General features: G+C 48.5%; 1 protein-coding gene across 4 annotated transcripts in view; it reads right to left on the bottom strand.

Annotated features, from left to right (window-relative positions):
- The window catches only part of LRSAM1 (leucine rich repeat and sterile alpha motif containing 1), a 46385-nt gene that overhangs the window by 9615 nt on the left and 19756 nt on the right, over positions 1 to 17014 (bottom strand). For 3 of the 4 annotated variants that reach the window (XR_013829094.1, XM_079926716.1, XM_079926717.1), the window contains exons 12-20: positions 16011 to 16040; positions 15470 to 15592; positions 14967 to 15106; positions 14066 to 14110; positions 12161 to 12231; positions 5231 to 5330; positions 3773 to 3860; positions 2701 to 2775; positions 1080 to 1160 (exon numbers count right to left, since the gene is read on the bottom strand). Coding sequence is in view for 3 of the 4 variants with exons in the window: in XM_079926716.1 (XP_079782842.1) it covers positions 1080 to 1160; positions 2701 to 2775; positions 3773 to 3860; positions 5231 to 5330; positions 12161 to 12231; positions 14066 to 14110; positions 14967 to 15106; positions 15470 to 15592; positions 16011 to 16040 (753 nt within the window). In the remaining variant the exon portion in view is untranslated. The remainder of the gene's footprint in view (positions 1 to 1079; positions 1161 to 2700; positions 2776 to 3772; positions 3861 to 5230; positions 5331 to 12160; positions 12232 to 14065; positions 14111 to 14966; positions 15107 to 15469; positions 15593 to 16010; positions 16041 to 17014) is intronic. The other variant, XM_079926718.1, reaches the window with a different exon arrangement.

The following is a 17014-nucleotide window of genomic DNA, read 5'->3' as shown; positions in this document are numbered from 1 at the left end:
CAAACCCGAGAAAGCCCCATTTGTGTCTGCGTTCCACTCTTCTCCTCCTCTTGGAAACCCCATGGAGACCCCGAAAACAGGAGCCCCACAGCTCTAATAGGCAGGATGCATGGGCACCCACCAAGCACGGTGGTTGCATCTTCTTTCAGAGCTCCACCAACCCCGCAAGGCTGAGGCCTTTCCATTTGCTAGCCCACTCCTCTCTGATGGCCCTGAGACACAGGCTGGGCCTGGAAGACTACTTCCTTTATGCAGGGGAGACATGGAGGCCCAGGGAGGGGAAGTAACCTGCCTAAAGTCATACGGTGACAGACCCATGGGACTCCAGACCTCAGCGTTCTTCTCCTGCATTGAGAAGCCCATGAGACAAATGAAGACTACTCCACTGAGGACAGACACAGGGACGGTGACAGACAGAAGGCTCTGCTCAAAAGCCTGGTACGGGGCACATGTCCTCACACATCATTGACCCGACCCTTCTGCGTACAGCTGGGGAGACTAAGGTACAGAGAAGGGAAAGGGCTGCCCCTCCCTCCCTCCCCAGCCAGGTCACACGGCAAGACTGTGCGAGGACAACCCAGGTCCCAGATTTGCAGCCCAGAACGCTGTCTGCTAGTCTCTGCAGCCTCCACATCTGTGTGAGCAGGACACCCAGGCTGGAGTTCACAGAGCCACAGCTGGACCCTCTCCTCAGACATCCTCGGAACACCGAGATAGCTCCTTCCCCAGAGGATGTCAGCCGTGAGAACCAGCGCCCCAGAAGCATGACTGAGAGAGACAGGGAGCTCAGGAGCAACCCAGCCCCAAAACAAAGAAAACACGGAGATGGAGATGCGCCTGGGTGAGCCTTGGCAATGAAAGCCTCCTTCCTCTGACCCTCCTGCCTGGCGACGGGCTGATCCCAGCCCTAACCTTCGCCTGCGCTGCGCTCGGGCCCCAGACCGGGCTCCCACGAGCCTCCTGGGGCCAGGGCCTCCTCCAGCATCACTGCCTTGTCTGCCGGAGAGCAGCTGAGAGGCGGTGGGTGCATTCGTTGGGGGTGGGGTGGGGGACAGGGCAGGCTAGGGAGCCCTACATACCTGTAGTGCCTCTGTGTCCAGGGATTTCCTCTTTAACTCCAGCTGTGTCAGCTGCAATAACTCAGTTTCTATTAACTTAATCTAAACAGAAGACGAGACAGGGGTTTTTTAATTCACATTAACCACGGTTTAATCCTGTGCCGCTGCTCTTGGATGGCCAAGTGGATCTAAGAATCCTTTCTGGGGGCGCTCTGCAATGAAGGGGACCTGTGTACCTTGGGAACCTCATCAGCGGGGGTTTAAAAAGAGTTCGTTATTTCACGGCCCTGAATCCTCCGCGGCGTGGACCCTCTTGTCCTGGACAGTACTGCTGATCAGAAGCCGGGCACAGGGCCAGCCCAGAATGGGCGCTGATCAAGGTGTGGAATGAAGGGGCTTTCCTTCAAGGTGAGGACCAGAGTGAAGAACAGACACGGAATTCTCAATGAGCCTCTTCCCAGTCCAGTTCTCTTGCTTCCTCTAAACAGCTGTCAGAGGAGTGCAGAGGGCAATGGAGGGGACTGAGTAATAATAACAATAATAGTAGTAGCTGATATTTATTGAGATTCCACATGCTAGGACTGTGCTGTGCAATTTATTTGCATCATTTCATCAATACCTATTAGGAGGTATTATTGCCTCCATTTTACAGACAAGGAAACCGAGGCTCAGAGAGGTTAAGTAACTTGCCCAAGGACACACAGCGGGTGAGTGAGCGTGCCCTTTCCTTGGGATGTCCCTGCTTGTCTGAAGGGGAAGAGCTGGCCTGGTGGGTCAAAACCACCCATAATGAGAATGTCTGGGAGTCACCACATACCTTCAGGGTGTGACTGGGGGCTTTTAGCCCTCGGGGTCAGACCCCATGGGCAGTGACTTCTCTACCCTGTGCCTATGACCTTTGTCCCTATGTTCTTATGACCCCACCAACCCCTGGTCAGAGGAATGAGATTCATGTCTGGCAATGTGGGATTGAAATTAAAGGGGGAAATAAAAAGGTAAGTTGGTTTTGGCAAAAAAGAAAAAGAAAAAAACAACCATGCAAAATGTGAAATTCAAAGTGTGCTGAATACGAGGTGACATGCGTCCCGTAGCCTGAAAGCTCGCTCTGTCTGCCGCCACCCAGGCCACGCGCTCTGGGAGCCCAGCGAGCCAGACACAGCCCTGCTGGAAGCGGGTGGCCAAGAGGCCCAGCGTGGCGTTTGCCCAAGGCTGCCCGCAGGTCAGCAGCGGAGCCCGGACAAGAGCACAGCCCCTCCCCTCCAGGCCCAGGCCACTCCTCAGCCGACACCAGGCCCTGCCTGCTCGCTCAGGCGGGGGTCAGCCTGTCCCAGCTCCTCAATCTGGGCCGACGGGGACACTGGGGTCTGAGCCGGCGGAGGAGCCCTGCCTGTGGCCGCCAAGCGGTCGAGGCCTCCTGTCCCTCAGCCCTGGGCATCACGAGCAAGCAGCAGGCACAGGTCTCACCTGCTGGCATGCACAGTGCCGCCCAGGCACCTCCTGACACCCTGAGTAGGTTCCACGAGGCTCAGTGAGGGGAGGGAGGTGCCGGGGAGACCTCTTGTCGGGCTGGCCTGGAGCCCCCTCCTCACGCCTCTGAAAGCCCACAGGGTGGGTCTGGGGGGAGGCCGCAGCCTGCGCTCACCTGCTTCCGGATCTGCCGATGCATCAGGTCCTTCTTCACCTGGAGAGCCTCGAAGGCCGCCTTCTGCATAGCGCTCTGCAACAGAGAGCACGGCCACTCAGGGGGCCCGCAGGGAAAACAAAATCTGTGTCAGACACCTTAATGTGTGCCTTTTCTGTTTCTTAGAGAGACAACTTTTCAGGTTACTTGTTTAATTTTTTAAAATAATACTTATGAAGCGCTTACTACGTGCTGGACACCGTGCTCAGGGCTCTTCCCACGCTGCACATGGAAGAGGCGACGACGAGAGTACCTTCACTGCCCCATTTCACAGATGAGGAAAGTGAGGTTCAGAGAAGTGAACCGGCTGGCACTAGCATGCAAGTCTGTCCAGCTCTCAGCCTCACCTTAACCACGAGGCCTGACATGCCCTCTAAGAAACAGAGCAGTTTCCTCAGACAATCTCACAAATACTAAGTCAAAGTGTTTTGGAAGACGAGAGAGATAGGAGTTGGGGAGAAAGGAGAGAGGAAACGATGAATCAGGGAGTGGCAGGACAACATCACAGAGGAAGAAAGGAGGGAGGGGATGCGAGGGTCGGGAAATGAGACTCCAACAGGGCCTGTGGGGAAAGCTGGGACTGAACAATTTGGACACAGGAGGGAGGAAATCACAGGGGTCCTTCCTGGTCCCGTCCACTCAGGAGCACCTGCTATGCGCCCGCTAAGCCGGCGGGAGAGCAGATGGAGGTGCGGCGGGATTGGAAGGGAGGAGTCTGGGGGCTCACTCCATGGGGTGGGTACCACCGTCTTCTGCCCATCATGTCCTCATGATGGAGCCCACGCAGCATGGGGAGCGGCTGCCTGGGGAAGGCGCTTCTCTAGACTTCAGGGAGCGGAAACGACCACCCAGAGAGGCCTCTCCCTGCCCCTCATCCTCACGGTCAGTACGCTTCTCAGCTCCCTAAGCATCTTGGTTCTTACACACTGTCCAGGAGTCCAGGACAGCGCCTCCACGTGGAGTTCTGCCGCTCTGCTCCGGGCTCCCCGCGTCCCTCCTGCCCCCTTCCTGAGCCCCTGCCCCCAGGGCTCACCTCCTGCAGGATCTGGCAAATGGCTTTGTTCTGATCCATCTGTTGCCAGGACAGGATCTGCTGGAACCGCTCATCCATTTCAGCCATGCTGCCAGAAACACAGCAAATTCATGAACATTTCCTGAGCACCTGCTACGTGCCAGGCACCTTGGAGGAGACGGAGATAAACCATTTATTCATTCAACAATACTCATGGAGCGCCTGCTGGGGGCCACATCCTGGGCTTGGGGGGGCGGGGTGGACATGGAGCTTTGTCTGAATCCCATGGCCCTGGATGGAGGGTGACGGAGTCTCTGTCTCCAGAGCTGGGGAGATGATCTCCCGGGCCCCGTCATCCACCCCTCCACTGGAATCCTTCCTACGATCCCCCCCCGTGAAGTGGCTGCCTGGCCTCTGCCCACCCACCTCCACCAACAGGGAGCTCATGACCTCCCAGGTGAGCCACTCAGGCTGAGAGAAGCTGTCCTTCCCGGGCACTAACGTCTCACCCTCCACCCCAGTGTCTCTCACCCTGGCCGTGGACCTGCTCTCGTCGCCCTAGAGCAAGTCTAGTGACTTTGGCACAAAAATCCAAACTGCAAACCTAATATGTCCATACTTTGGTACAATCTTGGTTTTAAGGTTGTCTGTTTCATAATAGTAGCTGTTATTTATTGGACCCTTATGTGGCAGACAGTGTGATCATTAATGCCCATTAAATCCTCCAACAACTCTAGGAGTAGGTACTGTGATTTATCCCCTTTTTTCTGATAAGAAAATTGAGGCTCAGGGAGGGAAAATAACTTGCCTAAGACTTCACAGTTAGTTATAAGAAGTGGGATGTGAATCCACGACTGTCTGGCCCTAGTGCCCACGCTCCTAAAAACAAGGTCACACCAGCAGGAAGGAGGGAGACCCCTGCATCTGCTGGGACACGGGGAGGCTGGCGTGCTCCAGGTGCCCGGGGGCGGGGAGGAGGTGGCACCTGCGCTGGAGCCACCCAGGTGGGAGGAGAAACACAAGGGCAGCCAGGGCTGTTGGTCTGTCCCTGTCTGGGGCTGCTAAGCATCGAAGGAGCTTTTCTCAACTGGCTCTGCCGGGCACTGCAGGTCCTTCAACAAAGCCACGGTGCTGGGGTGAACTTGGAAGGCCAGACCCAAAATGGCTGTCAGCATGAAGGCAGCCCCATCACCATCCCCCCTCCAGTGCACCCCACCCATGACCCCCGGAGATTTATAAGTACACCATAGTCAAGAGCACAGCCTGGGTCAAACCCGAGCTCTGTCATCGGCTAGTTGTGCTTCCTTAGGGTCCAGCTAGAAAAATCACTTAGACCAGCGGTAACTTGCTCCTGACATCATGGCCCAGGGTGGGGTGGCCCGAGGCAGGAGATTCCAGTGCCAGCTCTCACCCTACGGTCCTGGGCCCTGAGGCAGCTCCCCAGAGTCCCTCACTCGGGAAGCCTCTTCCTTACCTTACCTGGAACAGGCCTGCTGGACCAGGTTCTGCCTCTGAGACTCGTAGGCCATCTGGATGAGCCGGCTGTTACAGCTCTCGGTCAGCATCTGCTGCATGGCCGCTGCAGAAACATGGGGGTGGGGTGGGGACAGGGCTGAGCAGCCACTCCTGGGGAGCCTCATGGGCGTTACCTGGGCGTCCACCTGACAGTCCCCTCACAAAAAAGTCTCTCTTTTTTAAAATACAGAAGTAACTTCAGCTTGGAAGTCTGATTAGTTGTAAAACACTGAACAACATACACATAATCTTCTATAGTCTCGTCACCCAGAAGTATTATTACATTTTGATATATGTTCTTCTAGTTAATTTTTAATGCATATTGATGGATTTTTTAAAAGTTAACTGAAAGAATTAAAAGCAGGGACTTGAACAGATATTTGTGTACCCATGTTCGTAGCAACATTATCCACAATAGGCAAAAAAAGGTGGAAACAACCCAAGTGCCTATTGATGGACAAATGGGTAAACAGAAGTGGTCTTATCCATGCAACGGAATATTAATCAGTCTTAAAAAGGAAGGAAATTCTGACATAAGCTACAACGTGGATGAACCCTGAAGACATTACGCTGTGTGAAAGAAGCCAGGCACAAAAGGACAAATACTGTACGATTCCACTTAAACGAAGTACCTAGAGCGGTCAGGTTCATAGAGACAGAAAGCAGAATGCTGGTCCTACAGGGTCCGGGGGAGGGGGCCGTGGGGAGTCCCTGTTTAGCGGGTACAGAGTTTCACTTTGGGAAGAAGAAAGAGTTCTGGAGGTGGATGGCGGTGACGGCTGCACAACAAGGTGATGTACTTAACGCCACAGAACTGTACACTTACAAGTGGTTAAAATGGTAAATTGTATGCTTTGTATGTTTCACCATAATAAAAGAAAATTAAACTGTTATCACACTAAATATACCACTTTCTCACCTCTTATGAATGCATCCCTGTGTCAACATGCTGACGTGATGTTAATAGCTACAGAATACTACAGTGCCTGGATTACCAAAGTTTACGATGATCCTCCGTTTCAGAGCATTCGGAGTCTTTCTGCGATTATTAAATGATACTGCTATAAATATCCTTGCTCAGATATCTTCGTGCACATCTATTTGATTATTTCCTAGACTAATTCTTAGAAGTACACAGCTTTAAGGTCGTGGATGATGCATGCAAGTTACCCTTCCTGCCCTCCAGGAAGAGCCTGCTGCTTCCTACTCCCTTTGGCGGCAGCACACAGGACAGCCTGCTACCATACGCCCTCTACAACTCTGGGTTACTACCCTTTCTTGCCTTTTTGTTATATTTATTGAAATTTTTCAGTTATAAAAATAGTACATGCTCAGTTTCTAAAATAGCTAATAGGGAAGTTTGAAAAGGTAGAAAGGAAAAGATCCCTAACACTGAGCCTATTTCCAATTAGTTAATTTGATAAACATCCTTCCAGAAATGCAAACATAATCTTTCTCTTTATAAATGGTGGATGATGGTGACCTTTAAAATAGGGACATTGGAGACCTTCAAGATGGTGGAGGAGTAAGACGTGGAGATCACCTTTCTCCCCACACATACGTCAGAAATACTTCTACACGTGGAACAAATCCTACAGAACACCTACTGAACGCTGGCAGAAGACCTCAGACTTCCCAAAAGGCAAGAAACGCCCCACATGCCTGGCCGTGTGGCCGACAGGGTCTTGGTGCTCCTGCTGGGTGTCAAGCCTGTGCCTCTGAGATGGGAGAGCCGAGTTCAGGACATTGGTCCACCAGAGACCTCCCAGCTCCACGTAATACCAAACGGCGAAAGCTCTCCCAGAGATCTCCATCTCAATGCTAAGAACCAGCTTCACTCAACACCAGCAAACGACAGTGCTGGACGCTCTATGCCAAACAACTAGCAAGACAGGAACACAACCCCACCCATTAGCAGAGAGGCTGTCTAAAATCATAAGGTCACACATACCCAAAACACACCACCGGATGCAGTCCTGCCCACCAGAAAGGCAAGATCCAGCCTCATCCACCAGAACACAGGCACTAGTCCCCTCTACCAGGAAGCCTATACACAACCCACTGAACCAACCTTAGCCACTGGGGGCAGACACCAAAAACAACGGGAACTAGGAACCTGCAGCCTGCGAAAAGGAGACCCCAAACACAGTAAGTTTAGCAAAATGAGAAGACAGAGAAGCACACAGTAGATGAAGGAGCAAGGTAAAAACCCACCAGACCAAACAAATGAAGAGGAAATAGGCAGTCTACCTGAAAAAGAATTCAGAGTAATGATAGTAAAGATGATCCAAAATCTTGGAAACAAAATGGAGAAAATACAAGAAATGTTTAACAAGGACCTAGAAGAACTAAAGAGCAAACAAACAATGATGAACAACACAATAAATGAAATTAAAAATTCTCTAGAAGGAATCAATAGCAGAATAACTGAGGCAGAAGAACAGATAAGTGACCTGAAAGATAAAATAGTGGAAATAACTACTGCAGAGCAGAATAAAGAAAAAAGAATGAAAAGAATTGAGGACAATCTTAGAGAACTCTGGGACAACATTAAACACACCAACATTCGAATTATAGGGGTCCCAGAAGAAGAAGAGAAAAAGGGACTGAGAAAATATCCAAAGAGATTATAGTTGAAAACTTCCCTAATGTGGGGAAGGAAATAGTCAATCAAGTCCAGGAAGCACAGAGAGTCCCATACAGGATAAGTCCAAGGAGAAACACACCAAGACACATACTAATTAAACTATCAAAAATTAACTACAAAGAAAAAATATTAAAAGCAGCATTTAAGAATTGTAAAAAATACAAGCACATGGAGGCTAAACAATACACTACTTAATAACCAAGAGATCACTGAAGAAATCAAAAATTGCCTAGAAACAAACGACAAGGAAAACACGATGACCCAAAACCTATGGGATGCAGCAAAAGCAGTTCTAAAAGGGAAGTTTATAGCAATACAATCCTACCTCAAGAAACAACACCTCAAACAAACAACCTAACCTTACACCTAAAGCAATTAGAGAAAGAAGAACAAAAAAACCCCAAGTTAGCAGGAGGAAAGAAAGCATAAAGATCAGAAATAAATGGAAAAGAAATGAAGGAAACGATAGCAAAGATCAATAAAACTAAAAGCTGGTTCTTTGAGAAGATAAACACAGTTGGTAAACCATTAGCCAGACTCATCAAGAAAAAAATGGAGAAGACTCAAATCAATAGAATTAGAAAAAAAAGAAGTAACAACTGACACTGAAGAAATACAAAGGATCATGAGAGATTACTACAAGCAACTATATGCCAATAAAATGGACAACCTGGAACAAATGGACAAATTCTTAGAAAAGCACAATCTTCTGAGACTGAACCAGGAAGAAACAGATAATACAAACAGACCAATCACAAGCACTGAAATTGAGACTGTGATTAAAAATCTTCCAACAAACAAAAGCCCAGGACCAGATGGCTTCACAGGCAAATTCTATCAAACATTTAGAGAAGAGCTAACACCTATCCTTCTCAAACTCTTCCAAAATATAGCAGAGGGAGGAACACTTCCAAACTCATTCTACAAGGCCACCATCACCCTGATACCAAAACCAGACAGATGTCACAAAGAAAGAAAACTACAGGCCAATATCACTGATGAACATAGATGCAAAAATCCTCAACAAAATACTAGCAAACAGAATCCAACAGCACGTTAAAAGGATCATACACCATGATCAAGTGGGGTTTATCCCAGGAATGCAAGGATTCTTCAGTATATGCAAATCAATCAATGTGATAAACCATACTAACAAACTGAAGGAGAAAAACCATATGATCATCTCAATAGATGCAGAAAAAGCTTTCAACAAAATTCAACACCCATTTATGATAAAAACCCTCCAGAAAGTAGGCATAGAGGGAACTTACCTCAACATAATAAAGGCCATATATGACAAACCCACAGCCAACATCATTCTCAATGGTGAAAAACTGAAACCATTTCCACTAAGATCAGGAACAAGACAAGGTTGTCCACTCTCACCACTATTATTCAACATAGTTTTGGAAGTTTTAGCCACAGCAGTCAGAGAAGAAAAATAAAAGGAATCCAAATTGGAAAAGAAGTAAAGCTGTCACTGTTTGCAGATGACATGATACTATACATAGAGAATCCCAAAGATGCTACAGGAAAACTACTAGAGCTAATCAATGAGTCTGGTGAGGTTGCAGGATACAAAATTAATGCACAGAAATCTCTGGCATTCCTATACACCACCAACAAAAAATCAGAGAAATTAAGGAAACACTCCCATTTACCATTGCAACAAAAAGAATAAAATACCTAGGAATAAACCTACCTAAGGAGAAAAAAAAGACCTGTATGCAGAAACTATAAGACACTGATGAAAGAAATTAAAGATGATACAAACAGATGGAGAGATATACCATGTTCTTGGATTGGAAGAATCAACATTGTGAAAATAACTATACTACCCAAAGCAACCTACAGATTCAATGCAATCCCTATCAAACTACCAATAGCATTTTTCACAGAACTAGAACAAAAAATTTCACAATTTGTATGGAAACACAAGAGACCCCGAATAGCCAAAGCAATCTTGAGAAAGAAAAACGGAGCTGGAGTAATCAGGCTCCTGGACTTCAGACTATACCACAAACCTACAGTAATCAAGACAGTATGGTCCTGGAACAAAAACAGAAATATAGATCAATGGAACAGGAAAACCCAGAGATAAATCAATGCACATATGGTCACCTTATCTTTGATAAAGGAGGCAAGACTATACAGTGGAGAAAAGACAGCCTCTTCAATAAGTGGTGCTGGGAAAACTAGACAGCTACATGTAAAAATGAAATTAGAACACTCTCTAACACCATACACAAAAATAAACTCAAAATGGATTAAAGACCTAAATGTGAGGCCAGACATTATAAAACTTTTAGAGGAAAACATAGGTAGAACACTCTATGACATAAATCACAGCAAGATCCTTTTTGACCCACCTCCTAGAGAAATGGAAATAAAAATAAACAAATGGGACCTAATGAAACTTAAAAGCTTTTGCACAGCAAAGGAAACCATAAACAAGATGGAAAGATAACCCTCAGAATGAGAGAAAATATTTGCAGATGAAGCAAGTGACAAAGGATTAATCTCCAAAATTTACAAGCAGCTCAATATCAAAAAACCAAACCCAATCCAAAAATGGGCAGAAGACCTAAATAGACATTTCTCCCAAGAAGAAGATACACAGATTGCCAACAAACACATGAAAGGATGCTCAACATCACTAATCATTAGAGAAATGCAAATCAAAACTACAATGAGGTATCACCTCACACCAGTCAGAATGGCCATCATCAAAAAATCTGCAAACAATAAACGCCGGAGAGGGTGTGGAGAAAAGGGAACCCTCTTGCACTGTTGGTGGGAATGTAAATTGATACAGCCACTATGGAGAACAGTATGGAGGTTCCTTAAAAAACTAAAAATAGAACTACCACACGACCCAGCAATCCGACTACTGGGCATATATCCTGAGAAAACCATAATTCAAAGAGTTATGTACCACGATGTTCACTGCAGCTCTATTTACAATAGCCAGGACATGGAAGCTACTTTTTTTTTTTTTTTTTTTTTTGCGGTATGCGGGCCTCTCACTGTTGTGGCCTCTCCCGATGCGGAGCACAGGCTCCGGACGCGCAGGCTCAGCGGCCATGGCTCACGGGCCCAGCTGCTCCACCGCACGTGGGATCTTCCCGGACCGGGGCACGAACCCGTGCCCCCTGCATCGGCAGGCAGACTCTCAACCACTGGGCCACCAGGGAAGCCCTGGAAGCTACTTTGTAACAATTTGCCATGTAACCTAGATTCCTATAACCTGGCCTGTAACTTTGTTTTAGCTCATGTGGGAGCTTTCTTTTGAAAGTATGTTTAAATCCTCCTGATTTTTTTCCACCCCTGCACTAATCCTTTAAGGGAGATCAGCTCGGTGCTTTGTGTCCACCTAGAGGGGTGGGATAGGGAGGGTGGGAGGGAGATGCAAGAGGGAGGAGATATGGGGATATATGTATAGCTGATTCACTTTGTTATAAAGCAGAAACTAACACCATTGTAAAGCAATTATACTCCAATAAAGATGTTAAAAAAATAATAAAATAAAATAGGGACATTAATGATATGATACCTCATCAGGAGGTAGTAGGATGAAATGGTGTATGGAAGGTGCTGGACCACTGCCTGGTACACAGTGAACCTCGGCTAAAGGTGCGCACAATACCCCATTCTATCACTCAGGCTCTGAAGAATGGGGTGATCCAAAAAGAATCATTCCTTATTTTAAATAACAACGAGGAACTGCCTCCTTGCCTTCCCTGCCACGTGGCTTGATGTTCTCAGGATCAGATGGGGAGACCTCCCTCTTGTTTGTGTGGAGTGTGGTGCCCCAGGACCAACTCAGGGAGCGACAGGAAGGCGAGTTCCCAGGGGCTCAAGAGGCCACCGCAGCCCTTGAGGAGAGCAGCCCTAACAGCCAAGCTTTGTGAACAGCTCACTTTGCGCCAGCATGATCTTATTGACCCTCATAATGACCCCACGAGGCAGATAATTACCTTTCTCCCCATTTTACAGACATGAAAACTGAGAGGGACCAGTAATGCCCCTTAGGTCATACGGCTTGTGCCTGAGCTGGGATTCTGAATCCAAGTTCAGCTGACCTCAGAGCCCATGCTCCATGACGGACTTGACCACCCCTCTTGAGGGGTAACACTCAGCGCCCTCTATATGTGACCAAAAGGGGGATGGCTGTCCCCTCCTGCCCCTCAGTTGGCCACGCTCTCCTCCCAGGACCCTGCCCCGCCCTACCCCACCCTGAGACTCACAGGCAATCTCACGGCGCCGCAGGTTCTCCGTCTCCTCCTGGGTTATAGACATCAACTGTTCCATTCTTATTCTAGAAAAAGATCGATCCATCAGCAAATGTATCAGTAACATTTCCAACAGGGAATCCCATCAGATGAACACCACCTCCTTCAAGAAGTCCTCCCAGATGTGAGAACTTAGGCATACTCTGAATGCCCACGGCATCATGTGCCTCCACTGGGGCCCTGTTAACTTTAAGAGTTTCTTGCGTAAAAAGATAAACATGCCCTTAGAAAAATGGGCCAAGGATACAAACAGCCAATTCACTGATGCTTAAATAAAAGTGACCAAAGAACGTACGGAAAGATTCTTAACATCACTGATAATGAAAGAAGTAAAATCTTTTCACCTATCGGGTTGGCCGAGATTAAAAAAACCGATAACCACTGGTGATGGCAGTGAAGGTGGAGAAGTGGGTGCTTCATATACCGCCGAGAGGAGTGTAAACTGGTAAAATGTTCTTGGAAGGCAGTCTGGCAATGCTATCAAAGTGTTCTTCGAATATTTCCTTCAAAAACATTCACATAAGTGCGTAAGGGTATATCTAGAAGATGTTTATAGTAATATATATTGTTTGTAATTATGAAACGCCAGAAACCGCTTAAGTGTTCAGAGGGCTAATTACGTAAATTATGATATAATGATATAGTGGAACTCGCTACAGCTAGTACAAATAATGAGGTTTTGGGCATGGAAATACATCTGTGATATAAGTGAAAATTTAAAAAGTAATGGCATGTATGTATGTGCATGTTGCTTGTGTGTACACTTTTTGCCCCCCACACCACACTGGCACAGTAGCTGGGAGGGGGACAGCATCCTTTAATGTTTCTCGCAGGGTCTGACTTTATTGGAAGCAGCCATGTACCGTCTGAGCACTCCTGCCTCCTGCCCAGGCCCACAGGCTGCTCAGGGGAAGGCCGTATCTGGTACGCATCCCTGGACCCTAGGCATAGCCCAGGCCTAGCCCAGAGAGGGCACTCAGCCAGCGTGCTGAATAAGCGATGCCACCGGCCACAGCTCAGCTCGGCCTAGACCAGCCTGGCTGCCACCGCTCCCGGCTGAAGTGGACAGGGTGGTGGGGTTACCCTGCAACTCCATGGGAGTCCCCTGTAGGAGGCCTGCACAGGCAGCCAGGAGCCAGGAAGGCTGGGCCCACGGGGAGGGGAGGCTCCCGCAGAGCACAGCAGCCAGGTCCACACTGATAGTCTGGGGTCCCTGAGAACCAGGAGGGATTCACATTAATACCCAGGGAATGGGGGGTAGGGGCTGTCCCTCCATTTCTAATCACTAAGGTGGGCACCTCAGTGCAGTCGATTTGGAATATGCAGAAAACACAAAGGGGAAAAAACAAGGTCACCACCTCCAATTCCTGCCTCTCAAAAATGTTCAATATCCTTTTGCTTTCCGAGCACAGATACAGGCAGAGTGTCTTTAAGAAATGATATAGTGTAGACACCACTTTTCCACTTAGCAATATGGTGTATTTCCCTTAATAAGGAATGTTCTTCTATAAGATATTTAATGGCTACAGATTATTCCTCGGTACATAATTCACGTAACCAAGTTTTTCTTCCCAGAAATGTGGACTTTTTTCTATTTTTTTATTCTAAAAACATAGTAGGACATTATATATACATTCTTATTCACGTCTCTGAATTTTTCTCAGGAGTGTCTATGTATTTTAACAAACTTGAAGGCAGCGATTCTAATTCAATTCTTCCTGAGGAGGTGAATCTCCTCCTAGCTTTAGGAAAACTTTCTGGCATAATCCTTGAGAATCACAAGACCTTCTCTCCCCAGAGCCATGCATCCCCAGGAAGGAAGGCAGCGCCCAAAAAACCCCACTAGAGCAGAACACTTACCTTTCATTTTCCAGCGACTTCAGAATCTCAGAACTTTTCTTTTGCCTGTGGAGGAAACCATGAAAAGCCTGTAGTCACCAGCGGGCCCATTTCCAAAAGAATGGCTCAGGGGGGCTTAGGCCCCGACCACTTAGGGCCTCTGTGTTCTCAGGCTAATTCCTCAACCACTCCAAACCCCAGCTCCTCATCTGTGAAATGGGAATAATAATTTTTTAAAACTTCATGGACTGTTGGTAACGAGTGAATGAGAAAATAAAAAGTGCCTGGCATGTAACAAGCCCTCAACAGATGGCAGCTTTCACGGGCGCCCTTGGTGGTGAGCGCACTGTGCACGGCAGGCTGGCCGGCTCCCTCCGGCTCTGCGTAACTGCGGGCGAGGGAGGAGAAAGAGACTCAGAGGATAGTGGAAAGGGAGGCTGGAAGCAATGGGGGGTGGTGGTGGTGGAAGCCTGTTTCTGAAGTCTTTCCCCAAGAGACCCCCAACTAACCCTTCTCGGGCTCCGTGCGACCTCTATCTGACCTGCTCCCTGCAGCTCTTGCCTTGGGCAGGATCTGTGTTAAAGCCAATCTCCCTATAGGGCAAATGGCTGTCCTCAGTGTGACTGGTGACCTGGAACCCGAAATGTTGGCACAGGACGTGATTTTGACTTGTTAAACCTACCCATTTTACAGATAGGAAACCTGGGAGGCAAAGCTCCAATCAGTAGCAGCCCCAAAACAAGAGGCAAACCTGGTCATGCCCAGATCACCTTCTTTTTAAGCTGGTGTGAATTGCAGCACCGAGACCTTGGGCAGAATCAGAGACCGTGAGGGAGAAATGCACCTCTATCCTGAGCTCCTCAAAGGGTATCAGGTGGGGGAAGGTCTCTGGGCCTGGGGGCCGGGTGGATGGGAGCCAGACCTCTGATTCTCCTGCAGGAGCTTCTGGATCCGGTTGGAGATGTTCTGCTCTGTCTGCTTCAGCTGCTCCTGCAGCCGCTGCCGCTCTGCGTCCAGGTAGCGCTGGCGCTCGCTCAGGCCCTGCTCCAGCCGGGACTGCTCCTGCGGCAGGACAGGCAGAGGTCCCGAGTCAGTGGGGGGACCACCTACCCACCCCCAGACGCCACAGGGCAGCCAGGGGCCCTGGCCTGGGATGCGGAGACTAGGTTTCCTGTCTGTGTCCCGCCAGCCCTTTCCACATGACCTTGGACCAGATGTGTCTCTAGGCCTCAGGGTGTCCAGGCACCGGAGCAGGCTGGATGAGATAATCTGTATGGACAACCCCCCCACCACCCCATGTCCTGGAGGGGGAAGTGAGAGAGCTCACTCCCACTGCCTTCCCACATCAGAGGGACCTCAGCCTGAGTCAGGAGGCCCCTGGCAGAGGGAGCAGACAGGCCTGACTCCACTTAGCCGCTCACGAACCTCCTTGACCGTCTGAAGGATCTCATCCTTCTGGCTGTTGCTCTGCTGAAGGAGCTGGGCGTGCTCTCGCTGCCCGAGTTCCAGGCGCCGTTCGAACTCGAGTTTCTCCAGCATTTTTTGTTCCTGGAAGAACGTACATCCTGGTGAGTATTGGCACAGGCTCTGTGGGTGTTAGGACATGACAGCAGGGGGAATCCACCCCCCAACTCTGAACGGTACAGGCGACAGGTCTGAACACTGAGCCTCGCCCCCGCAGGGCCCGACTGTAATAAAATGGGCTCTTCACTGGCACGGGCTAGTGGTTTAGAGCCTGGGGTTGGGCTCAACGTCTCCAAGCCTCAGTCTTCTCATCTGTCAAGTGGAGACACCCTCCCAGCCACCGAGGCTGCGTGAGACTGTGGTGAGGCAACGTATGTAAGGGGTAACAGTTACTTTATTCTCTAATTTAGAGCCAGGAAGAACTTGTTTCCTCAAATCTTTTATAATAGTTGAGATGTTTAATGAGAAGAAAAGTGACAGAGGACAAAAGGCATTTTCTTACCTTCCTCTTCTCATAGTCTGAGAACCTATTCTGGGAGGAAAAAAAGAGTGGGGTCAAGAGAAGGTGGACAGCAGCGGTTCTCGCTGGACAGAGTCCCCGGGGCAGCCTGACACCACTCAGATTTGCAGGCACATCCAGACGACTGCATCAGAGGGCTGGGGTGGGTGGGATGAGGGGGAGGGTTGTTTGATAAAGGGTTCCAGATGGTTTTGGTGGACACGAGGGTTGAGAACCACTGGGCTTGGCCCACTGTAGGAAGGTGTTCAAGGCAGTTCTGTTGATGCAGCACTGAGAAGGCATAGTGCTCCGAAAAAAAGACCAAGAATGGGTATCTGATTCCCTTGTATGTCTGCACAACACACCTGCAAGTACCCAGCTCCAGCCACCAAAACACTTACAAATGCCCAGAGGCATGTGCTCAAGTTCCTGTGGAATTGTTCAAAGAGTGAAAGCACTGAAAATAACTCAAATGTCCATCAAAATGCGATTACTTCAATAAGTCGTGGTTCATCCACACAATGATTACACAACTGTCAAACGATGGGGCGAATGAGGGTGCAGCTAGAGCAGGATGTCTGCCATCTTTCACTGTGTGGGCAGCATGGTTCCACTCTTGTAAAAACACCACCATCAAGACTCCAGTCTGAGCTTTAGTGGTTGTTGAGACAAAAGCTACAAAGGAGGTTCATTAATCAGCTCGTGGCGACTCCTCCAGTGGGTGGGACTGCAGGGTAGGAGGGGCGACATTCACTTCATCTATTTCTGTATTGTTTAGATTTACAACAAGGAGTGTGAACTAGTTTTGTAATCAAACGTCAGCATGCGCACATTTTTTTTTTTTAAGAGGCCCTTCTATTTAGTCATCTGGCTCTGAGACCAGGATCAGCGTCTGTCTGAGCTGTAAAAGCAGCATCCTATAAAGAAATAAAAAATTTTCCTCCTATCTCAGCACAGGAAAAAGCTTAAGTTAATCTTTAATTATACAAATAACATCTGAATATATT

The sequence above is a fragment of the Stenella coeruleoalba genome (assembly GCF_951394435.1).
Source record: "Stenella coeruleoalba genome assembly, chromosome: 7".
NCBI classification, from domain to species: Eukaryota; Metazoa; Chordata; class Mammalia; order Artiodactyla; family Delphinidae; genus Stenella; species Stenella coeruleoalba.
Note: the sequence above shows the minus strand (reverse complement) of the source record. Positions and strands in the feature narration are given on the sequence as shown.